Source organism: Ambystoma mexicanum, chromosome 8 (assembly GCF_040938575.1).
Source record: "Ambystoma mexicanum isolate Mex_15411 chromosome 8, UKY_AmexF1_1, whole genome shotgun sequence".
Lineage (NCBI taxonomy): Eukaryota > Metazoa > Chordata > Amphibia > Caudata > Ambystomatidae > Ambystoma > Ambystoma mexicanum.
In genome coordinates this window covers 1,420,972,823-1,421,000,473 of record NC_090929.1, presented here as the reverse complement: position 1 = coordinate 1,421,000,473, position 27,651 = coordinate 1,420,972,823, and the positions used below count along the sequence as shown (strand labels likewise).

Sequence of the window (27,651 nt, the reverse complement as noted above, 5' to 3'; positions counted from 1 at the left end):
GGAATCCTCATGACATGCGTCGCGTGGATCCAGTTTTTCCTGCCTGTGACCCGCACCGCCGTCTGTGTGACCAGCAGGACCTGAAAAGGGCCCTGCCACCGATGTGCAAGGCAAGAGGATCGCTCCAATGCCCTCGTCAACTCCCAGTCACTGGGCCGAATGCTATGACCTGGGCCCTCATATCGTACAGGTAAACCCTCTCGCACCTGGTGATAAATCAAATACAGGTGTTTAGTCAACTGGCTACAATAATCTGAAAGAAGTATATTTTCGATATTTTTCAAAGACCGACATTTTGGAAGGTTTCAGATATAAGCAGGTCTCCACATTACCGCCTCAAATGGAGAGAGACCAGTCTTAGTTTGAGGGGTTGTACGCATGGCTAGTAACACGATCGGTAAGGAGTCTGGCCATTTTAGTTTGGTGCCGGCAAACGTCTTAGCGAGCTTGTTCTTGATGATGCCGTTGTGTCTTTCTACTAATCCGGCACTCTGAGCATGTCTGGCCGAATGGAACCGTTTGTCGATCTGTAGTGCCGCACATATCTGCAGAATTACAGCAGTGACAAAATGTGGACCATTGTTCGACCAGATGACTCTTGGTAGCCCGAAGTATTCCTTTAACATAGTTTTTGGAGTAGTCATGGCTGTGGCGTCTTTAACAGGAAAAGCCTCAACCCATTTTCTGAAAGTAAAGATGAAAACTAACACATATTTCAAGTAATTACACTGTTCCATTTCGATAAAATCAAAGTGAATTACTTCAAAGGGGACAGAAGGTGGGCCAAAACGTCCCCTGGGAGTTGATGTTCCCTTTCCCACATTGTGCTGTAAACAGATCATGCAGTTCTGAACATATCGCTCAGCTATTTTAAAAATGTTGTCATTTGCCCAAACTTTCTCCAACATTTTTGTAAGCTTCTGGGCACATATATGTGTAGGGCCATGAGCCATAACGACCATCATCATTATGCACACGTCAGGAAGTAGCCATTTCCCTTCAACTATGTCCGCCCAACACCCATCATCATCGAGTTTCCCCACGCCTTCAGCCCATTTCTTGGACTCCTCTAGTGTGGCATTGGCTTGGATAGCCCTTACAGAGTCAACACCCTCATCCATTGCATAGGCATTTACAGTCTCCCTTGAAATATATAAGTTTGCTGAGAAATCGGTGGCAGTCTGTTCAGCTATCTGATCAGCAAAAGAGTTCCCCTTTCCTATATCATCTACAATCTTTTGATGTGCTGCACATTTCACAACAGCTAACTGAGTAGGGAGTGCAAGCGCTGAGAGCAGTTGTACTATTAGGGAGCCATGCTGAATCTTTGTACCGTGTGAAGTTAAGAACCCTCTTTCTGACCAAAGTACCAAAGTTGTGGACCACCCCAAAGGCATACTGACTGTCAGAGTATATGTTTACTCGAAGCCCTTCGGAAAGTTCACAAGCTCGGGTCAATGCTATAATCTCTGCGGCCTGCACAGAGTTATGCGTGATTCTCTTGGTTTCCAGGACCGTGCTTAATGTGGTGATTGCATAAGCAGCTGTGGATGTACCATCTGGAAATTTGAAGCAGGAGCCATCGCAAAACAGCTCCCCTTGTGGATTGTTCAAAGGAGTGTCTTTCAGATCAATTCTACCCTTTGTCTCTGGTTCGGTAGTGTACAGACAGTCATGTGACTCTTCGTCACTGCAAGCAGTACCTTGCGGGAAAGGTAAGAGTTTAACTGGATTAAGAACACAACACCTCTTAATTTGTATGTGAGGAGCAAACACGATCAATTCATATCTCGTCAACCGTGCGAAAGTGAGGTGTTGCGTTTGAGTTCTGTTCAATAGAAGATCTACAGAGTGAGGCATAAAGGATGGTCTAGGACCATTCCCTCACTCTGTTTTACGGACGCAGCAGCAGCAGCGACAGCTCGCAAACATCTTGGAAAAGCGTATGCTACAGGATCAAGGGCATAAGAAAAGTAACCGCATGGCCTATTCTTCCCTCCATGTTCCTGCGTTAATACAGCCAAAGCACATTCATGCACAAATAACACAAAGGCCTTTTCATAGTTTGGTATGCCCAAAACCGGTGCCGAGCACAATGCAGTCTTGAGCAGATCAAATGCTTGCTGGTGCTCCATGTCCCACGGCAATGGCGAAGAAATGCCCTTCTTCGTCAAAGCCAACATCGGCTTACTCACTAGTGAGAACTCGGGAATCCACTGCCTACAGTAAGAAGCCATTCCTATCAAGGCTCTGACTTCCCTACTGTGTATTTGGGACAGAAATGCTAGAAATGAGTTTTATCCGTTCAGGTGTCAATCTTCTTCCCTCCGTTGACAGGAGATAGCCTAAATGGGCGACCTCCTGACAACAATATTGACATTTTTTAAGCAAAGCTTTGTGTCGATGTTTAGCCAGATGTATAAGTAATAACACAGTGCCCTCCTTACAAGCGCTCTCAGAGTTGGCAGCTAGAAGCAAGTCATCAACATACTGAAGCAGTGTAGAGGGCAATTCAAGGGTATCAAGCTGTTCATTCAAAGCCCTACTATAGATGCTAGGACTTTCCGTGTAACCTTGTGGTGCACATGTAAAGGTGAATGAGCTTCCCCCTAAGGTGAACGCGAACAAGTATCTACTGTCCTTGTGTATAGGAATACTAAAGAAAGCATTCTTCAGATCCACAACACTAAAGTAAGTAGCTGAGGCCGGGATCATAGTTAATATTGTTGTCACATCAGGCACAATTGGAAATTGCAGAGCGACGACCTTATTGATGGCACGTAGATCAATTATGAAACAAAATGGAATTGCATTATCCCCTTTTTTGTACACGGGCAAAATTGGACTATTGCACAAACTACCTGCAATTTCCTCAATCACCCCTCAATGCACAAAATCGGAGACAATACATTTCAAAGCTTGCTCACCCTCAACTGAAATCTTATATTGTGGAATACGCGGCAGCTTTACTCCATGTTTCAAGACTATTTTAACAGGCTCGATCTGCAAAACACTGATGTCATTGTCGTCAATTGCCCATAAACACTCTGGTACAACACAAAATTCTGGCGGCAAAGGTCTAGCCAAGAATTGGGAAACGGAAAGTTGCTGTGGTGAAATCGTCAAACGCACTCCGTCAGAAGAACAATTAATTACCGCATTTAATTCCTTCAACAGATTCAACCCCAGCAAATTCTCTACACAATTCAAAGTCAAAAGGAATGGACAGTGGTCCATGAAGGGACACAAAGAAATAGGTACCTGTGAAGAAACTGGACAAACAACTTGCCCTTATTTTACAAAGTCAGGAGAAAAAAACCAAATAGAGACTGGTTTGTGTTACAACTTACAATCCAATTAGTAATGCAATCAAAAAAAATCATCAATCGGAATTGGGATTTAATTAAATATCCGGGTACACTATAAAAAAAAACAATGTTTGCATTCAAACGAAATTGTAATCTGCGACAAAAACTGGTACACACCTATTATGAGAAACCCAAGGAAAATTTGATTCTGAACCAATGGGGACTTCCACCCATTACCGGACACTACAAATGTGGGAATTGTAGTGTGTGCCCTTTCACTGAGACTAAACATATTTTTCAATATGGGACTAATACATGGACGATGAAAAATCATACCAATTGCCGCACGAAAAATGCAATCTATGTCATCTCATGCCCGTGTCAGCTACTATACGTAGGGAAAACCACAAGAGAGGTTAAAATACGTATTGGAGAACATTGCTCGTGCATTAGAAACCATACGCCTGACTCTGGTTGACCATTTTGATAGATTTCATCACAAATATACAGACATCAAATGGTTTGTACTTCAAACCCTGTGTACCAAGACAAGAGGTGGAGACATGGCTAGTGCCTTACACCGCCTTGAACAGAAATGGATCTACTCTTTAGACACGGTCTAACACGGTTTGCATATTTCGGTGGAATGGAATGTCCTCAATAGCATATAAACTCCAGCACTCTCAGGATACATCATCCTTGTGGTACTGTGTGGATGGTGTGTACCAACAGATGGGTAAGTACATCACTTTATTCACCTGCAGTCGCATTCTTCCTGACAGAGGAGGCCGTACATGTTTAATAAATTAAACAATTAAACATCAGCAATTGAGGTCTTATGTAATTTTCTGTCTTTGGGACTTCATGTCCTATAATGCTTAGCGGCCATGTGCCGTTCTGCAGCACAGCAACTGCTGCCCCCCTTTTTTCTTGTTTTTTCTTGATTTTTCTTGTTTGCTGTTCACACTTGGACCACGCATTTCAGAATGCACAGTGGCCGTGTGTTTCTGCCATTAAGTAAGCTAAATATCATCTTGGAGGCATCTAAGGAATCCCTCCAACTTTCGTGTGGGAACTCCATATACCATAATGCCCAGCGACAATGCGCCTTGCAGCACACTATCTGCTTTTCTCTTGACATCTGGACCTACGTATTCCAGAATTCTGAGCGGCCGTATGTCATCCGCACCAGAATTCTGAGCGGCTGTGTGTTGTTATTTTTAACACACGTTTGAGACGCCGCGAGCACTAGTGAGAACTTTACAGAGGAGCGCGCACAGACTTATCCACTTATGAGTAAAATTATGAAAACACAAGGTGAGTAAACGAGAGCGGGGATAGATTTTGCTAGCCCATGTTCACCCGGCTCTGTACTAAATCCTGTGTATCACGTTTGTTTCTACAGCTTCGTGACATTGTTATCCGTGGCTGAACATCATTAGTTGATATTCCATGTCAAGGGGTCTGCACCAGGGAAACAAATAAGTAAGCAACTTTTCCCTCTATTGAGTGTTTAGTTTTACAACAGCGAGTTATGTCGGGTCATAGACTTTTAGACTTACAGGTCTCTTGTCTATTATTTGTCTTCCCCACTGCAGGCATTTATACCACGCTCCTGCTCTAATTTACAGCACTTTTATTCTACTCTACTGAGCTGGCACCCTAAGGATCCCCTTAAGTAAGTTTCTTTATCAAGTATAATAATAACATGCTGCACGGTAACGGAAATAGGAGCTCACAGATTTATGAGCCCTGTGTTGTTTGCTTTCTCCTCTGCAGTTGCTCGACTCTACAGCCCATTTATTTTCCCGAGCTTATTCATTCTAATCGAGTGAGTACTGACCCACTAATGTCAATTTTTAATAGTATGATATACTCCTTTTATAACCTTACGAGAATATATGTCCTCTTACCTTGTAGGACATACGACGTGAAGCTTATTAACTGAGAACTTTCACGACGGGATTTATTCCAACCCACCGACCCGCCAGCCACTGAAAAATTCAGAGGAGGTGAGTCAGCGTGACACAGCTTAATTAGTCAGCTGTGACTCAGTAAATGGGTTTTCATGAAATAGAGATGACATCTTTGTGTATTTTTCTGATTATTTTATAGACCCAAGGCCTCTTAGCCGGAATTGGCGATCGTCTCTTGTCCTGAAGAAGGTTGAATATAATATACAAGGGAATTAGTTGCCCACACTAAGAACTCAACCGAAACATGTCGACAAACAGTTTTTTCTATCCCCTGAATGTTGACAGAGGGACACATTGGAAATCAATCAAGTGAACTAAGAAATGCTTTAATTGCTATTGTGATATGAACAAAATATCATTTTCTATTGTTTGTGAATATGATGAATGCATGAAGAAGTTGTGAATGAAGTGTGTATGGAGGGATGTGTCTTTGGTTCAAAGAGCCATAATTTACATAAATAGAATTGTTATTGTGCAATCTGATGTACGTTTTTTGTAAAATAAATAGTCAATGATTACAATTGAAACAGTAATTGGATGTTATCTCTGGTCTGGTTGGTCTATCTTTCTTCAGTTTTACTATATTGCCTGAAAGACCACAGACAAAAATCAGGCGTCCCTTATATTTTTTCCAAACAACTGGTGTGCCAGAAAACTCTGTAGAAACCTTGTTCTGCCCTGACAGTGGAATGTTTGGAACCCGAGAATGATCAATGGAACACTTCTGTGCCCCTGTATCTATCAAGAATAGATGTTTACTATTTCACACTACCATCTCAACGTAGGGGCCTTTCTGATTAACGGGAATAGGCGTAGGTTCCAAACCCTGCTTCGGGCAATCGTAGCGAAACAGAATATCATCAAAGGAAATTCTTCAGAGAGATAAGCGGCAGAAGGATGATTGAATATGTTTCTCGTATCCCCATCTGGTACCTGATTATCCTGTGAAAAAGGTTACTGTGGATCCTGTGCAAACTGAACTTTACCAGGGCCCCCAACACCTGGGTGACCTCTGGATCGTCTACCCATATTTCCAAATGTGTTATTTGACCTTTGTCGAAGGACCGTGCATTGTGCGCGCCAATGACCCTCTTGTCGACAATAGGCACACTGGTTAATGTTTACAGGACCCAAGGGCACATTTCCTTGTGGAACATACTGACCTCTAATTTGTGAATTACCCCCTCTAGGGCCTCTAACAATTTGCTGCAATAATACTTTTGTCTTCAAATCACCTTTTCTCTTTTCGACTCTTTCCTTTTCATTATTGACACGATCCTCATAATACTGAGCCATGTGCAGTACTTCTGAGTGAGACTTTGCTTGCCAAGCACTCTCAGAAGACATAATTTGCGACTGGATGTCAGGCAACAATACACGCACAAATTTGGCTACGAATAATCTTTTCCCAGACTCTGTGCCTAAGTCTTGTCCACTGAAATCCGAGAATACCTGTTCAAACTGATTAAAGAACTCGGTAGCACCCTCAGACTTCCCTTGGACACAGGCGGTAAGCTTATCCCAAATAATTATCTTTTCGGGAATTATGGTTTTCATTTTCGTAATGATTCTATCAGGTAAAGTTAGTATCACCTGAGGTGGTCTCTCGCCAGCTGGCCTTTCTCCATCGAGTCTGATTATGTTAGCCCATGTATCTCCCAACCCTGGTACGTCGTCTATATTCCTAACCCGTTTCCACAAATCTACGGGCAGGAGTACAGGAAACAACAAATCAATATCACCTAAGGTGAATACTGAGGATTGCAAGACAGACTCTATTTCTTTATAGAATCCTGTCGGATTTTTCCTAATGTCGGGAATAGATTGTCTAATGGTGTTCACTTCCTGTCTTGAGAATGGGACGTGAACGAACTGCGACACATAATGTGCAGGAATATCCACAGCAGCTGCACCTGTTACAGCATTAGCCGCAATCTCAACTTTCGGGAAAAATGTCGGAGGAACCTCTCTCATAGGCAACTGAGAGGTAGGCAACTCCGAACACTTACTAAGCAACAGACCCAAATTGTGCGCTAAAGCAGTCGAAGAAGTGTCAAGTGAAAAAGCTCTCTTATAAATACTCAATAACTCTGTGGGACAACTAATTTTCCTTTTTACACATTCATCCTGCAGGTACTCTACCATTACCTGTATCACTTTCCTCTGCATTTCTGGCGTATACTGACTATAAGTATCATATACTTCAACTGGAGTTATCGACGTATCTGAGATCCATCTAATCGCATCTTTCGTACAAATTCGTGTTTCCTCGGAAAACGATTTACGACAAGGGAGGAACCGTTTCTGTACATACATACTATCCTCATCTTCATCCTCATTCTGTAACCTTTCCAACTCCTTCCTATACTCGAATATCCTCTCCACATGCTCTTGTACTTTCTCCACAGTGTCTCTAGAAAGCACTAAGGTGTTCAGATCCCTCAACCCTTGTGGGAGATCTGTATTGTTTAGTCTGTCCCACATTACACATAAATGAATCCCTAATCCCTCAATAAAAACATTTTTCTCAGGAAAATTGTCCATATTAGAAAGTGTGGCGAAAACATTAGCTCGATCGTCTCTCTCCATACAATGTGTAGCCCATGCAATCAAGTCACATTTCTTCTCTGGAGATACAGTATTGTGAGTGACAACCCTTGATCCCGCTCCCTGATCGACTACAAGTGGTGCAGGACCACTTGGAAGAGGAAGAGCAGGCAAGTTCTGCGGAGGTACTATTACTGGTGCAATTGGAAGAGGTGGAGAAGCAGCAACAAAAGGAGGAACAACGGCTGGAGGAAGATGAACAACAGGAGGAGCAGGAACAACAGGAACAACAGCAGGACGAGCAGGAATATTAGCAGGAAGAGGCAAAGCAGCAGGAAGAAGAACATACGGAGGTGGCGCAGTGTCACCAGGCCTTCGTTTATTTAACAATTTATTAATAAATTCATCGGAAACATGAAAGTCTTTAGAAGTACAGATTTTCTGAATGCCAAGTGAGACAGCCCTATCCATGTTCCTAGCTGACTCAGGTTTTTGTCTTGGTCGTATAACAACGCTTTTTCGGCGTTCGTCTTATGATGGCACGCATGTTTTTCTCTACTCTTAAGCTGTGACAAAGCTTCTTTCTTCCAATTCTGTAAAACTTCGAATGCTGCAGGTCTAGCCTTTTTCTTTAATAAAATGGATTCTAAATACTCAATACGAGGGATTTCAAAACTACCATTGATTGGCCACTGAAGTTCGGAAGCATGTCTAGTTTGTCTGTGCCAAATATCATTAAACACTATACTACCAATGCATGCTTACAGTACATAGTACAAGCCGCCGACCCCTCCTGTGGTGCCGGACGGCAAAATTCCAAAGATTGTCTATCGCTGCGGAATAACGCCCTGAAGCAGGTAGACAATTTCCCAGGCATATCAGAACACTGGTGTTACCTGGTCAATAATTGTATTTGCAGATACAATGCGCCAAAACAAATTATCAGGATACTTAAGAATCAGGTCACGACTCACCAGATCAATCCTAAGGAGGTCCGATCAGATTTCAAAGATTCTTTTCTAACTAACTTTACCTCGAGTTTGGTGATTTCGGCAAATCTGCCCTCCTCGATAAGTGGACCCTCGTCAAGATGCCAACTGGGACCACATGCTCATCGTCCAGGGATCGGCCCGTGCAGCGCTGTTGAGGTGTCACGTCTTTTTCAGAAAGAGGCCCCCTTTTTTGTCACACTGTCCCATCCCGGTCGAATAGCGTGCGTCAACCTTTAACGAGATGGCATCAATCTTGAGGGTCCCTATTCGGGCGCCATCTGTGAAAACAAAAAGAAGATATCGAGGCTGAGTACCCCAAAAGGAAATACACCAAACGCGGGTTACAAAGGAAAATAGAAAGATCTTTATTTTATACTGAACAGTTTCAAAGGACAAAGCAACAGATAGCTATCGGCCCTCAGTACAAAACAGCAAACTCCAGCTTGTTCGGTGTGCTCAGTGAGTGCGACTGTACATTAGAATAGTCGTGCCTTTTATGCAGTCCAAAACATGATGTTCAGCCCACATAAAAGTTAATACAAGTTAATACATTATGGATCTAGGGTTCATACCGAGTTCATACATCTATACATTTACGGTTTACCTTTAATACATTCACTAACAAGTCACAATGGCAACAGCATGTCTTAGGATTTCTCGTAGAGCCTTCTCAAACAGTTTTATACAATGTAGTCAAACAAGTGTTCTTATTTCGGTATTTGAATATATTGTGTTTAACATATGTTCGCGGATTAGCTTAGTTGGTGCAGGTAATCCTCTATACACAGGTCAACGAAGGACAAGGTCTCAGTTCATAACCCTAACATGTGGCCTCCAGGCAAGTTACATATTAGCTTGTACTCAGACGTCAAGATGGCCATGTTACACTTTTGGAATGACACTGTCCACCATCTTAGAACACAGGGTGACTTTAGAGGGAGAATCTAAAATGGCGGGTAGACCTAACATGGCAGTTTACACTGATCTAAGGTCAAGACCTTGCAATGCGGTTTTCCTCACAAGTGGCTTTTAAGCAGCTTGGCGTAGGCCAATATACATATATTCATAGAGTATTGGAGGCACGATATGATTTTCCGTTCGACAAAAGGTCTTGCTGCCGATCATGAGGAAATGGACTATGCCAAGAACTCACCACCACATTTCATACGAATTATCCTTTAGACCTACATGGGCTATACTCCTTGAAAACTTTGGTAAGACAAGTACCATCGTACCCGCTGAACAGGATTGGTCTTGTTTGCTACGCTCCCTCGGTTAGTGCAAGACATGTCTCAGTATTGAACTTTTTCCAAACTGTTTTCTTTTATTCCCAGTCAGTCTCTGAGTGCTCTGCTTGCTGGAAGTAGGAAAGGCACTAGGATGCGCGTGATGCCCTGTGGTGGCTACTAGTACGTCAGCCCTTGGCAAGGAAACAGAAATTCTAGGACTCTGATGGTGCCCAGGTTGAATGAAAAAGTTGACAAAGCACAAATTGCACATTCTCTTTCGAATGTTGGTGCAAAATATGGATAATTCTTGCATATTTCAGCAGAACTTGAATTCAAACTAATGTAAACATCAACTGTACCTTGATCACACATTGTGCCGCAGCACGCAAAAAGCATGGTTGCAAACTCACAGTGAGGTTTGGAAGACTCAAAGCACTACACTGGTAAAACTCAATCCAAAGTTGCAGTGAGAATTCTCATTGCTGCCTTGCAATTAACCAACACATCAGACTGAATTACATTATTGCCAAACTGGATAACACATTTCCCATATAGACAATGCAACACTGAGTACAGTATAATGGATCAATCCGTCCTCCTATTCTGCTCAGCAAAGAAATATATTCGTATTACACATCAAAGGCAGCATTGATTTGAAACGGGTCTTTGATCCAATTAACAGGCACATGCTCTGGGCTAGAACGGAGAAATTGAACATGGACGCATCACTTCGGAATGTGATCCCTGAAACGCAACTGTGACCCCTTTCTGCAGAGGCCCGCCAAGGGCATACATGCACAGGCATACATGAGACAACTTATAAGGGGGACAATTTATACAGTGCAGCTAAGTCAATTGAAGCATATTTTTTCATTTTCTGCCATATTAGTTCTTTCTTGAAGCGCTATCCTTATTGAATTTTTAATTTTATGAATATACCTGAACTGCTTGAGGGAGAAACTTTCCAACAAAGAAGCAAAGAAAAATATGTTTTGCAAATTAACCACTAGCATTTACCGACATTTCTTAAAGGCTGAAACGCATCTCTATCACTCTGTCCCTCGCCTGTCTCCTGGTAATAGTTCTCTTTCTAGCCAGTGAACTTTCACATGTCACTTTGATCTCTTTCTTGTTTAACTCTGTTTCGCATTTAGGAGAGTACACTGGGAACTTAGCAGTCTTTGGGTCCGAAAAGGGTCTCCCTTTATTTAGTTTGTTGCAGTAGACAAAAGTGACGCAAAAATTGAAGGTTTCGACAAGAAAACGTGTGCTTTATTAGGACAGTTGAGCCTTTAACATCAGGTCTGGACTATCCCAGGTAGAAATCACTTTTGTGAGAACATTCTGGCCAGTTTAATGTTTAATGTTTAATGTTCCACCGGTCTGCTAGTTTTGACCCTTCTTGCTCCGCATATTTTTTTTCAAACCTACCAATTGTCCCCAATGTTCCCAAAGTTGAATAGGGAAGTGGACAAATGAGCATCCCAATAACAAAGTGGTAGAGGAGCCGAATCTACACTTGAGACCTAGGAGATGATATCAAAGGTAGTCCCATCCCCCCTGAGCAACTGCCAGCGAGCTGGCACTAAGACCTTGCACGGAAAAAGAAAACTTGCTAGAGACCAAGTAGTGAGCTCTGAGCTGTGATCCAGGGGTAAAAGCTTAGCTACAGACATGGCGGTAGTGGGCACACACCAGAAAGGGGGCTAGGGCTGGGGCAGGTGTGTCCATTGCCTAAATTCCACAATCTCATCCCTAAAATTCTTCATTTACTCCTGTGCAACTTCCAAGGATTCTTCTAGCACATTTATAGCAGTTTATTTCTTTATTTTATGTATTTAATGTTAATTTACAATTCATGAGCTGCAAAACAATTGCTTCGAGGTGCAGCCTAAGGGCCAAGTATAAAAAAAGGAAACAGCAAGGGTGAAAGGTAAGTGGTGGAAGGTGATTGTTGAGAGCCTTGGTACATGGTTTAAAGTGACTTTGCACTGCTGAAAAGGGACTTTGCACTGCCGACATAAACCCTGATTCATGGAACTGTGCAAAGTGTATTTTTGCAGTGCAAAGTCAGTACAAAGTCATTTTTGCAGTTTGTTGCATCCGCCCTGCATTCCGCTACGGGGTGACGCAGGGCGCCCTAATAAAAGCCCCGCCCCCGAGCATGGGAGGCAGTTCCGGGGCACACCATCACAGCGTGTGCTGCGTATTCATTCAGCTCCCGCCGGAGCTGCGACACAGGCCGTGAGGCCTGCCTCTCACTTCGTACACGGGGCTGCGGGGCCTTGATACGTAACAATGGCGACGAGGTGGAGCTCATAAAACACACGCGCTCCGCGAACAGCCTACGCACATCACACAAAACCATCGCACAGCAATTTTTGGACACCCGGTGGGGGGTGGACCCCACACGTGATCCCCCCACCCAAAAAAAAACATTTGTTTTTTCCTTGATGCCATCCGCTCAAAAGGGCAGTTATTCTACCCACCAGCATCCACCAGGCACGACGGCTAAGAGGACCCAGAAACTGGCATAACGTGCCTAGTTGGAAGAGAGCACATAAGGTGAGCACCGGATCTGGCCACCACTGCGCAGTGGTACATTCAGAAGGTCGCACAAGGACCCACACTGAAGTAGAACAGCATGGCGACAGGGACATCCACCCCTGGACCTGGCACGCAGTCAAGAATCGTGGCTAGCCTGTCTATGTCCTCGCCACCGCCTCGCCCACAAGGAGGTTCTTCGACACTGATCGAACCATTTGACCCCTTCACCGACCCGTCGTCAAGTGGACCCAGGTGGCAGCTATGGATCCAAAAGTTCGAAATGGCAATGGAATGCAAGGATATTACGACGGCCAGAAAGATGAAGGCGCACCTCCTGTTAAGCGTGGGCGATGAGGTACTACGCATTTTCAATTCTCTAAATGTTGACGATGGCCAGGACGCATATCTGAGTGCAAAGGATGCCTTAACGGCGCACTTCCTCCTGCAACTAAACCCGGACTATGAGACATTAATTTTTTGCACTGCTATGCAGGCAGAGGATGAAACGCTGGATGCCTACCACACACGGTTGAGGAAGTTAGCGATGTCCTGTGAATTTACAAACATCGAGAAGGAGATCCGGAGGCAAATTATTAATGGCATCCATTCGGAAAAGCTGAGGCGGATGATACTCAGTGAAAGAGGTATTCCCCTCCAACAGATCCTTGAATTGGGTCGACAAAGGGAACTGGCACACACCAGGGCTGCCAACATGGGGGCCACACTCCACAAACTGCAACCCGCCCTCACCACAGCCATGGTGTCCCAGATCACCAACAGACAATTCACAAGGGACGAGGTTGGCGGTGGCTACGCTCAAAACAGGTGGCAACCACGTGTCCCAGGTCCCACAGAATGTGGTTGGTGTGGTGGACCACGACATGGCCGACGAAACTGCCCTGCGCAAGGCACCACTTGTGGAGCATGTGGCAGGAAGGACCACTATGCGAAGGTATGCAGGTCAGTGGGCACCACGGCACAATCCTCCCAGAACCCCCAGGAAAAGAACACGACCAAGAAGAAAAAGCAGGCCAGCGCAAAGAAGGTCGATGCAGCCACCTCTTCAACGGAGGAAGATGGTGATGATGTCTCGGGCATGCACCATGACCCCGGTAAGGAAATAGACAGAAAAGGGAGGAAGATCTACCTGGTCTCTGCACTGAACCAGAGTCAGGCTCCACAGAGGAAGATTGTCCGACGGCGTAAGTGCATGGTCACCATCCAAAACCAGCAGGTTCTGATGACCATCGACACGGGTGCCTCAGTGAACATCATGCCCACAAGCATATTCCAGACACTGAAACCACGACCAGATCTAAAGAGCACGGACACACTGTTGGTTGCGTACGGCAGCCAGAAACCCCTACCAGTCATTGGCAGGTTCCGCACCACTCTAGTCCACGGCGAAAACAGGGTATGGTCGAAAGACTACATCGTGAATACGTAACATAAGTGTGGCAAAGAGCACATCAGTAGAGGAATAGGTCCCCGAGACGATTACGGTCACGTGGTGTGAAACTGACCTATCCGAGTGTGGGAGGTAGTAGGACGGTGTGGGTATGAGTGGGGAGCTGTGCGGAGAGGAATGCAGTGGGGAAAAGGGAGCAGGAACAAGAAATACTCACAACAAGTACAATTAAAAAGCACAACTTGGATTTCAAAATCAGGGCTCACTCTGAACGTGTCACCACGCTGGAAGGCGTGCAAGTCCGGCAAAGAGTACCTCAGCAGGGGAATAGATCCCTGAGCTGATTCCGGTCACATGGTGTAACCATTGACCTATACGAGTGCCGGAGGCAGGAAGAGGGGTTGGGTATGGGCGGGGAGCTGCGGGGAGAACAAGGGAGTCGGGGAAAACAGAGCGGGCACAAGACATCTGCACAACAAGTACAATTCAAAAGCACAACTTTGCTGAATAGAGTAGCCTCACAGGACAGTCACAATCTTTGAGGCATTTAGGCATAGACCGTTGTCACTCATCCATCCCTGGAAAGGTGACATGTATGACGAGATGTGGTTTTTGGGCCTGGGAAAATGCCCTGTAGTTCAAATGCAAACTGTGCCTGAGCATTAAGTTGTGTTAAGTGAACCACCATGTCAAAGACCACTGCCAGATATATTAAAATAGCAAAAGCTCCTGTTGTCCTGGGAATAATGGAGCTCGTTCCAAATGACAATGATGTTGATTCTGTACCTCAAAAGGGTCTAAGCTCTGATTGATGATCATGGGGTAGATTCAAGGATTCAGTTGGCCTCATTATGAGTGTGGCGGTAAGCTACCAGCACCGTTGTTACCGGACCGGCACACTCTGAGTTTCTTGGGTGGGTGCTGTCCTGCCTGCCAGGTCTGACCTGGTGGGCAGAACAGCACGCGTCTGCAGACTTTGACGAAAGTGCTCCCGTCCTCCCCATTGAGTCATATGGGACTCAAATGGGAATGGGGATTGACATTTTCTGGCGCCTGGATGTCCGGACCGACGGGGCTGTAATACCCCAGTTATTCCCTAAAGCCAGGTGCCGGAATAAATGCACAACTCTGGCGGCAGCCTGCCATTTTCACCATCAGGGCTACCGCCAGATTTATGATGGGGCCCAGTGTGTCCCTAATAGTTGCTTTAAAACCATCTTCTCTGGGATCCTGTCAATAAAGGGGCTGTGTGGTGTGGGTTGGTAAGTAAGTAAGACTCCTAAATTCTATGCAAATATTCAGAAATCGTTTTTTTAGGTTGACCATCTTTAAATACTTGGGTTTCCACGTTGTTTTATGTTTGATATTTGAGAGGTCACCTTTTAAAAACATTACCTACAGATCTTTTGGTGACCATACATACTCTGTTAAATGGTGCCCAACTAGTGTTTCCGCTTTGTGGTTCAGGATGGTGTATCTTTGTAGGTTAATTCTTTCAGGCAGTTCCTGCCATTTCTCACTTACATACTTTACGTATGCCCATTCTTTTTTTCTGGAATAGGTGTGCAACACTGCAGTTGTATGTCCCTTCTAGCTGTATTGTTTGGTTCTGTGGGATTGTTATGCAGATTCAGGGCATATATGTTGGCAGGTTTTGCATCTCTTGACATTGCATGTGTTGGGTCCAGGTCTTATTTGTTATTGATCTATTGGAAAAGGCACTCCTGGTCAGTCACCATGCAATCATTTTCAGTTGCTTTTATTACATTAAGAGAGTTTCCTGGATTTCTTGTCTGAGCTCTTCATCCCTGCTGAATATTCGTTGTGAGTCGTTAAAACGTATTATTATTTGCATTAGTGCTAGATGGTAAGTTTCACTCTATATTCACGCTGTTTCAGAATTCTTAGCAGCCTGTCCCTGGGCATTCTCAATGCCCAATACAACTCCCTGTCAATTTGCCTGAGTGACCCTTTTGCAAGAGGGATATACACAGTGTGCTGACTTGATTGTCCCTTTGCTTCTGGTTGTAACATATACGTTGCTAACAAATGACCAGGCTGTGGTAATAGATCGTTTAGTGTGGCTTTGATGGCAACTTGTCCTGTTTTTAAGGCCAGTGGTTCCTTTAATAGAGCAGCTTCTTAACTAAAAGCTTTTGTGGTATTCTAAACATTTGCTCTTCTTGGAGTACCACATGGTGAACATAGTGATGGTTTTAATGCAGTGCTCAAAGCCATTTATTGACTCTCGGGTTTTCTTTAAGAGAATGTATTATTTTCCAATAAGTAAAATGTCATCAGTGTGGTGTGGGTATGTGTGTGGTTTCAGGGATTCTTCTTGTAATAAATTTTGCTCAAAGTGTGGCGAATGGTAGCATACTGATGTGCTACATTAGTGCCTGTAGCTATATCAATCTTTTTAGGAAGTGTCTTGCATTGAAGCAAACATTGTTGTGCATGAGTGTGAATCTCATGAGGTCTGTGGCGGTCCTGATTGGAGAGTACACCTCCAACTCGCTTTTGGCAGAAATATCCAGCATGTAACAACTTCAGCTGCATAAGGAATGTTCAAATAATATCAACAGAGATCCACCGTGGCCAGGAGTGCAACTGAGGGTACTCTTCCTACTTCTGGAATCTTCCAGAGTATGTGTGTTGTGCCATAACGAAAGCTTATTATATCTGTCACTAGAAATTGTGGATTTCTGTGTATATTGGCACGCCAATAAACTATTATCATGCACGAGGCACACTGAGGTAGCACTGTACATTGCACCATTTGCACTTTGGGAATATATTTTGTAGTGGTCATGCATGAAAGTAGACTTAAGGACATGTATGGAATACTGCATGCCCCCACATAGCGAAGGTGCAGAACATATACTGTTACCTCTCACTAAAAGGTTAAGTGTATGCAGTCGTGAAAAGTGCAGGTAATTATATAGGTGACTCCTGGGGCAATTAAAACATTCTCAAAATTGAATTTTGTTGATAGAAGGCTGTGAATTAATTATCGGTACCAACATCTAGGTAAAGCACTGCCACTCGATGTGACATTTCCAAAACTGAAGGTTGATGGTTTTGATTATATCAAAAACTCTGTGCTGCTGTGGTCAACCTTCAGGACCATAGTGTTTCAGCATGCCATGCCATTACTGAAGGGAAAAGACTACATACAAATCAGGCTTGGTCCCACTCCATTTAGTTTCACACCCTGGGAGAATGTATGCCAAATTGTGGGTTTCTCACTCACTAGACCATGTAGAACCAATCTTCACCTCACTAATGAGGTCTAACAAGGCTGACATTTGTCTGGAGTTACTTATGTTTCTATAAAGAGGGGATGGGCTACTCAGCTCCCATTTCAAGCAGTATCAAGACTAGTTTTCATATGGATGGTCCCCTTCTTCAGTGGTGCAGAGGGGCTAAATAATTATGGTGTGGGATACAGACATGCCAATGGTTAAGATGAATTCAAAAGCTTCAACCCATAACAACGTGTGTTCTGTGTAGATGCTGATTTCTTTTTTTATTTAGAAACACTGATGGCTGGTTACAGCAACAAATTTTGCAGCGTACCTAGTAACCCTTTTAGGCTCTTTGTGAGATAAATGTGATTCAACACATTCTGATTTCAAATTGTGTGTATTTAAATGTATCTTTTAATGATGTTTTGAAATATATTGTACAATTTTAAGAACATATTATGTGAAATGGTTGTGTGTGAATTATGTGTGCTTGTATTTTCTAGCTCCGGTAGAACTGTGAAACATTTTCAAACAGTGCCAATATGTGGTTGAGTCTCCCATGGTGCCAGATATTTTCATCTGTAGATCAGATAGCTGTCTAATGCCTTCAGTCCATGCATATGCTTACTTCCAACAATGAAGTGTAAACAGAAGATTCAACTTTTTCTATAACAAAGAAAAGTGAAGTGTGGAATTTGTTGTCACTCATTTCACTCTGAGACCACCATCTGATGATAGCCTGTGGGACTTAAGCAAAGACATTGTACCATTGCATCATATAATACATTGAGTCAATCCAATAGAAGGACTCAAACCTTGGGTTGTGTGTTTTTTCTTCGGAGAAATCCTCTAGGATCACAGACTTTAAATCTTCTTTTAAGGAGGAAATGCATCTATTGGCAGTGCTAGCAAATTCTGAAAAAATCATTCACTGGTTTAGATGTTAAATATATCTATTGGCTACTTAGTAATAATACAATGTTGTAAAGTATTTGAGGTATGTCAACCAGGTATAGAACCAATTAGTTAAAACAACTATTATTCAGCACACGCCACCAATTGAATTGCCTCACGGTTCATCATAATAGCTCTTACTATCAGCTAACACTATGGTATTCATTTTATTGATTTGGCTCAAATTAATGGATGGATGAGAGGATCGTCATGGATTTGGACCTGATTCAGAGGGTTGAAGTCAGGTAACCGCAGCAGGCACATAGTTGAGATGCCATACAATGTGCACCAATCGAATGCAAACTTTGTGCTTTCTATGCACGTATTAAAACAAAAACCAACGCATTTCAGAAGGTCCACATTACAAAGAGGCCACACCATTGGTAAATAGATACAACATAAACTGGGATGAGACGTAGCACAGCTTTGAACAAAGCATACTGGTGTGCGTTTGGTTTGCCAGGAAAGAATGGAAGTTCATTACCATTAAAATTGCACAAGCACAAGTAGTAACTTCTTTATAGAACATCAATAGTGTACACATTTTTTAATCATATGTCCCCAAGAATTGATACCACCATAAGCTCCAGAGTGGCTAAATCTACTGTCCAAATGTACTTCAATAAACACTGCCATAGTTTCAAAAAACGTAAATGTGACCTAAATGGAGAAGCATCAATGGGCATCTTTAAGCATGCCCTAACATATTACTAAACTAGGAAAAACCATACGTAGATGTTTTGAATTCATGAAGATGCTGTCTCGCGTGCAGTTAGTTGATGCAGCTTTGTGAATTGGCCAGATCGATTCCAAGATTAAATGACATGTTGCGGGTGGATAGCTCACCTCTGAGACAGCCTACATGTCACAAGTTCCTCCTTATGAGCTCAATAATCTAGGTGCAATGTAAATAAGTAATAATTAAGGGAAATATTACAGTGCTTAGAAGTTACACATAAGTGGTATGAGGGCCTCAACATCATTATATCTGATATTATATATTATTATTACACTAGCCTCGTAGAGCCTGCTCTAGGAAGCATTTGACATTTGTAATCATCACAGTTTATGTTATTCGAGTATGCCTATGTTTGGAGAAAAACCTCCTTAGTTGGATGGGCTGAAATATTCAACATGGCAACTTGGATGTCAAGGGACCGCCTGATATCACCAATCTGTTCCAAATAGACTGGCTACCTGAAATCACAGTAGCAGCATCCATGTTGAATTTGCAAAAGTGCTTAATTCATAAACATACTCTTGCAGGGTGTTTTCTAGAAAGAAAATAATACTCCAATAGCACTATTACAAACAAGATTATATTGTGATCAATGAAAGGATAAACAGATTACTTTCTCACTTGCAGTCTTTTCAGTGGGCCGAAATGGTGGATTTCCTATTCAATGGGATATCATGGACAGTAGCTGATCATTTGCACTATTAGTATGAATGATGAATGAGTAATCTTTGGGTTAAGAACTGGAAATGAACCCTTTCTTCACGATGCTTGCATCTGTTAATCATGTATTTTATTTAATTATACCCTTAGAGCCCTCTCAAGAGCATCCTGAGCAGTCACCTGAAATCTCACCAAATGACTGCGGAATTGCCTGGATCTCCATGAACGGAAGTGATTCGGGGAAATTCTGCAACCTGTGCCGAGCTTGGTTCAACAATCCCCTGATGGCTCAGCAGCACTATGAAGGGAAAAAGCACAAAAAGAATGCAGCCCGGGCCAGGCTGCTGCAGCGGCTCGGCGAGACGCTGGACTCGGAGGCACTGGAAGGTTAGTGGGCTCCCACTTCCTGAACGTTGTTAGGATGCATGCCATCTTGCAGGAATTGCACAGCGGACATTGAGCAGTGTGGGCAGCAATAGGGTGACAGGATTTCAAAATCTGGCTCAGTAAAACAAGACTCTTGTACATAGAGGGCCCGATTCATGGAATTATTTGTATGTAAAATAGGATACTTCTGCGCACAAACTGTGATCGTCGATTCATGTAATCGAATGTGCGGTACTTTTCCAGGACTTGCGTGGAGTTCATGCAGGCTTGGCACTTCTCTGTGAGGTGTTGAGTGCCTTGCGTGAGACAGCACACAGAGTGTGGGCGAGACCTGCGCAGAGGGCAGAGTAGGGGGCGGAACACGGAAAATGGTGAAGAACATGGGAAAAAGTGGGTGTAATGAGAGATGGCCTGCAGGCAGTCAATTGCACACCCACAATTGCGTGGTAGGAGACGGATTCATGGATTCGAGCACACAATCTCTCGGCAGGGAATTGCCCATGCAAGTCCCTTATACTATCTGCCACCCGAAGCAGGCGTACAGGCACTTGCATGTGGAATCGCCACGCACTAGTAAAATCACAAGTCAGATTATGGGGTGCGTGCATGCAGTCGGGGTTCAGCTTGGACTTAAGGGTGCACAAATGCATCATATCGGGGTGCATGAGTGGTTTGCAAGGGTTTGCACGCATATCTACAGTCTAATGTCGACTTTTACAATAAGTGGTATGCATGATGCGGGGGTGCTGGCAATAGTTACGGGAGACCCATGCACACTGGTGGGGTGCTGGCCTGCTTGTGCGGTTTTGCAGGTGGGTTTTCAGGGGGTCATTGAATCGCGTATGTGGATTGCGCAAAGGTCTGTTTCCATGGCTGATGTGGTTCTGCGAGTTGACGTGCCATGGCCGTTCCGCACGCAGCCTTCGCATGTGGTGGTTCTGTGCTGGTAATTCCATGCATACGCAGGGCACGCATTTTTTATTCTGTGCCTTGGCTCGCGCAGTGTCCATCTCGGTGCATGCCCTTGCAGGATTTCTGCACACATTTCCATGAATCAGGCCCTAACTGCTTTACTGCCCAGGCCCTGGCCACCCCAAGTGCTGAGATAGTGCTCTCTCTTGCCCAGGACGTGGATAGCCGCATACTTACAGCACCCACTGTCATTGCCGGCACCTCAGTTTGGGTAGAAAGTATAACTACAGTTAAGTAGTTAAATACCAGTGTACGCAAACGTTTGTATGCAAATTTAAAAAAACATGAGCTTCCATTATAACTGAATATAAATGAGGCAGAAGAGAGACGAAACCCATGGAAAATATGTTTTCTGCTAAACTTTCTGCCTTCAACCTTTTGTGGTTTGGATTCCCAGCAGGGACCAGGAAACTCAGTACGAAATGTGAACCCCAATTCATCTCCGTTGGAATCAGCTAAAATGCGGCCCACGGGTCAGTGGTAATATTGGAAAATATTGGAGTGGTTTGGTTACTTCAACTTAACAAATTCATATAGGAAATTGTGATTCTTCATTGCATGAAGGACCCACAGGCTGTAATTCAACTGGAGATGCCAATTGTTTATTTATCACAATTAATGGTTCATTTATGACAACCTGTGCAGTTGAATTAATATACATGTTTGGAAGATCTGGGACACTAGACAATGATAGACTTTGCAAAAATCAAACGTGATGGCTGGAAGGTTTTAAATTAATAATACCCTCTGGCTTGCTCTGGTAAACCTCCCAAATTAATGTTTTTTGTTTGCCGTTGACACTGATTAATGGCCATAAACCTTTCTTATGCTATGTTACTGTACTTAGTTTTACTAGAAAGTGTTATTAATAGTCACCTATCTTTTAGCTATATCAATGTACACACAACTTTTCAACAACGATCATCCACGTACACAAGTCTTATATCTATTTATTAATGCACTTGTTTATTTTTGAGTTTCATAATGCGCTAACTCATGTGGGTGTCACTTCAAAATGCTTGGGAAAACAGAAACAGGACATTAAGTACAATGCAAAGGTGTGACATATATATAAGGAAAAAGAAGCATGGAAGGAGGTTACATTCCCAATAGTTGGCTTAGTTACAGTCGGTATCAAAGATCTGAGCTGACACATTGTGCCATTGATGCTTTTGCCAAGGAACCATTAGTTAAAGAAATTCTGGTGTTTGCTGATTATTTATATTAAACCCAACATACGACAAGTGGATACATTTTTGCTCAACAAAGATACATACAAATGTGCGGTGGCTGCCTATAAGTCCTATTGCTTTGGAAATCAATAGCGTCTTTTAACCAACAGGAAGTTGTATTGACTACATTTTTACAAATGTGCCTATATCAAAGTATCTATAAAGTTCAAAATTTGATAAGAGAAAGTAATCTTACAATATACAATACAATTTTGGAGAACTTGAAGTGGCCATATAACCAACATAAAACATTACAGGTATATCTTCATTAAAAAGGCATTGCAAAATAAGACAACATGTAACACAAGACAAAGCATACAATTGCTTTTTCCTCAACTTCTTAGTGTTGAAAACAAGACAAAACCCACCTGTAGGTGATCCGTTTGTACATTAGCCTTTTGGACTAGAGGTCCTTTATCATTTAGACACTTGAGGCCTGATTCACAGAGCATTTTCTTATGGGATTGCACCATTATAAAATCCTTCTGTTAATCAGCCCCTTGATGTAGACTAAAGTTCCAAATAACGTTCTGCTTAGTAGAAATTATTATTATTGCTTTTTATTTGTGGGGTCTACAGCAGTACGTATATCACCAACATGTTTCATTCCTAAAGGCCATTAGTTGAACTTCTTCAATGGGCAGATGGATTAGTGATCTCCAAGAACTGGAAGAAACGAAGGGGAAGTGTACCAGTGAATGTATGTGTAGAACTGTATGAAGAACACGTTATCTTCAACTGGCAGATGCAAATGTTAGGAAAGGCAATTATCTTTTCCTATGTGAAGAGGTTTATCCTAGTATCCTTTTTTGCCAACGACTACTGGAGTGTGACAAGCCATATACTATTAGATTGACCAGTAAAGCTAGTGATCTTAACTGTATCCATCAGTTTGGAAAGGTCTTTCCTGTAAATACAGAAAATAACTGCAACAATCTCTCTTCATTATAACTTTGAAACATATATGGATTTAAAAACCGATTTAGAATGTCAAACTCTGTTGTTCAATCTGTCCCAAAAGTATGGTTACTTCTCCTCCCTTGTCAAAATAAGCCACATTTCCCAATCTGATGGTCATTGCTAAGTCGGCATTCGGCTATTTCTGTAGCTTTTAGCATCCCCACCAGCATATTATCAATTTCCATACAGCACTAGGGCTAGGACGATGGCATAATGGATTCACACAAGGCACATAGGATCCATGCAATACTTTTTTGGTAGAGCTTATGCACCCTTTGATGGCAAACGAATGTGTGCATGTCTACTTTCTCATGCCATAGGCATGGCATGCGGCATTAGTTTTAGAACATAAAGTTTCCGCGTGTTTGTGTAGCGCTTAATAGAACTGTAAGTCATCTTCAAAGAGGCGTGGTGCTTTAGTGGGGGGAGGAGAATTGCAAGATGAGGCGAGGGGAGATATTTCTGAGGCTTCTTATACAGAAACTGTTGTCATGAATGGGGAACCCTGACTAAGCCTTGAGCGTGTAGCATGTTCTTCTTTCTACTGTAATGATGCGCATTGTCCTTTTGAACCGGAAATAAACATTGAAAAACGTTTTGTGAATCAGGCCCTCTATGTTTTGAGAAATCACGTGTACTGGTCGTGCCTCCACCCTCGTCGACATCACCAGGGTCCACAAGCCCCGGCCTTGCAATTAAAGCGCCATGGCCGCAAGTTATGCTCGAGGAAGCTGAAATAAAAAGGTCGAACACACAGTCTCAGTGGTACATTAAAAAAGCAGGCGCAAAGTCCAACTAATGGTACATGACATGCTGTGAATGCGGGTCGCGCGCCCTTTGCGCTTTCCTCCTGTAGACAAGATATGTGGAAAACCTATGGCGAAGGTGGAAGACCGTGAATAGCTGGCTCTGTGGAGAAAGATGCTAGACTTGGCACATTTCTGCCATCTGTGAAGAATGTGTTTATAGAAAATCAATGTGAACTTCACGAGGTGGCATTTATCTTTTTTCCCCTCGTGAAAATGTAGTTCACGAAGAATTGTTATTGAATTCAGTAAGAGCATTTCTGCCTGTGAAAAGGAGTGTAATTGTTTTGAGAGGTTAAGATGGATTGGTTGCTGAAATCAATGGGACGGCACTTTGAAATTGCCATATTTTCCATCAACGGAAGAGCTAACCCGCTGTTAGGAATATTGCAAGGTCTTTTGTTGGTGCAAAATGTCTCCCCTGGTGCATATTATCCTCAAGAAAATATATCTTTTGAACAATGTTCTAGGATCAGAGAAGCACGAAACAGACGAATGTGAGTACTTGTATAATTGCTATGTATATTAGCTATATACCGCCAAACATACACATTATTTCCTCCCCACCTCCATGCAGATACATTCTTTGTCATAGAAGACGTCGAACCCCCTGGGCTGATACAGGAGAAACCAGATATCAAGGGGACACAATATAAGAGATGCAAATAACCTGAACCGCTCAAGAATTAACATCAATGCATGTGTTAGAGAGAGACAGAGAGGGAGAGAGCGAGAGTGTGTGTGTGTGTGTGCGTGCGTGCGTGCGTGCGTGCGTGCACTTAAGTCTATGTAATGAATTCCTATCTTTACCTGACATGTCATCCAATGGTTCTTTTTCAAGCAGGATTTTTTTTGGAACACCTATGGTATGATTTGATCTTTTACAGCTGTAGGCGTATTTGGGGATGCATAGGGACCCCAGCTTCTTGCAGCTTTTGCTTGTATTTGTTGCTGTCATCTTCCCTTTTTGGGACTGGTAGAGAGAGCTTGAGCTCTTCGCTAGAGATCTGGTAGCAGTATGTGGAGGCGAGCTGGCGTCAGTCACCTGGTCTATGATGAATGCATAGGGCCCGATTCATGGGACATTTGTGCGGTTCAAAGTGACTTTGCACTGCTGAAAAGTGACTTTTCACTGCCGACACAAACCCTGATTCATGGAACTGTGGGAAGTGTATTTTGTTGGCGTGCAAAGTCCAGGCAGTCAGCACAAGGTCATTTTTACACTACAAAATGACTTTAAGTGCATGATACTGAAACCTCTGCCTAAGTTGGGGAGGCAATTGTCGGATGTTTTAAGAGCTTTTTTAGTTTCAGTGCTGCTTGAAACATTGCTGTTTTTCCACTTTTGGCCTGCATTGCAGTGTGGTGAAGGAATGTAATAACTGGGCTCCCTGTCCATGACAATCAGCGCCCCTGTGCCTTTCCTTAGGCCATTGCATCTCAGTTCAAACAGAATGCTTCCGAGCAGCACCTTGGAATGCCGGACATGCCTGGCAATGTTATTCTTTCTCATGCATGTCAATTCGGTGCTGATGTTTTCATTGAATGCGATTTTCCTCCTTTGTGACAGTGATACAGCATATATAAAAGCACTCCATTATATAGAAGAACATTACCACTGCGCGCATTTCAATAATGGGTTGTGTGGCAGGTAATGCAATGGCATATTATTGTGAATACATCTCTGCATTCAATTATAACAGAATCCTTTTGCATACAAATAGTTTTTGCAAGGTAGTGTAATTTAATTGTGCACAACATTATACCCGAAGGTCACAAGTAGCCATTCAGGAAAGGCTTAATGCACTCCCCCCACCCACCTTAGTGGAGTTTAACAATGACGCACAGCCTGCTTATGTAGAGAGTAAACAAGACAATACAGGAATTAAAGCAGTTTCACTCATCATCATTCCCTGCATATTGAATACCATACTTGGAAGGAGAGCAGACCCATCAAACAAAGCCATGCAAAACATGCCCTTGACAGTAGGACGTACTTCAATTCTATCTTTAAAAAATAAATCCCACGTGCATGCTTATGGTGGTAAGGACACACAGCACCTCCCTACATGTAAAAACTACACATGAAAGTTCAAATTACTTTAGATGTTATACTTAAGAAACAACATGACACATGGCTGACACAAAACATGATATTGCTGAAGTGACATTGCAATATAATGTAATTTTGATTAATATTTTATTATTAAAACCTCCCAAATACATTAACAATCAATTTACAGTCATAGTTACAATAGGCATGGCATGCGGCGTTAGTTTTAGAACATAAAGTTTCAGCGATTTTGTGTTGCGCTTAATAGAACTGTAAGTCATCTTCATAGAGGCGTAGTGCTCTAGTGGGGGAGGCGAATTGGAAGATGAGGCGAGGGGAGATATTTGCGTGCGTCTACAAACAATGTGTCCATAACTTTTTGGGGAGATTAGTATCTCAGACGTATTTTTGTTTTATTGCTCGTCGAGAATGTGCTTAATGGTTATAATTCTCCACGTATTTCCAATGAAAACGCCATGAAGACTAAGAAAAAAGCTGTTGCAACCAAGGGCTTCTTATACAGAAACTGTTGTCATGAATGTCCTTCAATTTTATCTTTTAAAAAAAAAACAGTCCACGTACATGCTTATGGTGTTAAGGACACAAGACACCTCCCTATATGTAAGAACTACACAGGAAACTTCAATACATTTACAGGCCGATTCATGGAATAAATGTGCGCCGAAAATTCCGGCGCAGAGGGGCCTATACGTGCGCTGCGCCGAAAAATAGCGAAAAGCGCAGGGAAACCTGCGCACGTCGATTCATGGAAGTCCGTGCGTAAGAAAAGCATAGGACGTGCGCTGAAAAAGTGTGCGGCGCACGCCGGCGCACAGGTCAACCAACGGCGTGCGCCACGGCCACTGCGCTATCACTCCGAGCGCAGCGCACAGCTCTAAAGTAGGCGGAACACAGGGCGGGACACTCGGAATGGGGAATAAAATGGGGCACAACACTCGGAATGGGGAAGAATGTGGGCGGCACGGGGAAGTACAGGAGGCAAGTGCGCGAAACGCCCACACGCTCTCCGGCAACACGTATTCATGGATTCGAACAGGGCAAAACAGCGCTCGATCAAACCAGCGCACAGGCCCAAAAACGTACGCCACAAGTAAGCAGGCGGTAGCGTCCCGACGCACTTAACGAAAGTGCGCCAAAACCTGCGCCAACAAATACCACCCACATACAGCAATGGGCCATACAGTGACCCCAAAGGACAAATGAGGTGCAAAGGTGTACGCCATTAACACGGACACCCACTGTTCAAAAATTCACGCGTGTGTGTACAACGGGTTGCGCGAGAAGTCACTCGCGCGATTGCCCTGGGTACGTGTATCCCGGGGTGCGGGGAAGTCCCACACGCGATTGCCCTGGCCACGTCGATATCAGGGGTGCGTGTGAAGTTCCACACGCGAAAAGCCAGGGTACGTCAATTACAGGGGTGCGCGGGAAGTTTCACACGCGAAAAGCTAGGCTACGGGAATTCCAGGGGTGCGCGTGAAATCCTACACGCGAAAAACTAGGGTACGTCATTTACAGGGGTGCGCGGGAAGTTTCACACGCGGCTCTGCTGGGTGGGTCCTCACAGGTGTTCCATTCACACCCTCCACGTCCCCTGCATGCAACCCACACC

The 27,651-nt window shown here is 43.4% G+C and overlaps 1 protein-coding gene across 2 annotated transcripts in view; it reads left to right on the top strand.

Annotated features, from left to right (window-relative positions):
* LOC138473064 (zinc finger matrin-type protein 4-like) overlaps positions 1-27,651 on the top strand; it is a 1,763,309-nt gene that overhangs the window by 1,022,022 nt on the left and 713,636 nt on the right. For both annotated transcript variants that reach the window (XM_069611557.1, XM_069611558.1), the window contains exon 5: positions 19,759-19,995. In XM_069611557.1, coding sequence (XP_069467658.1) covers positions 19,759-19,995 — 237 coding nt within the window. The remainder of the gene's footprint in view (positions 1-19,758; positions 19,996-27,651) is intronic.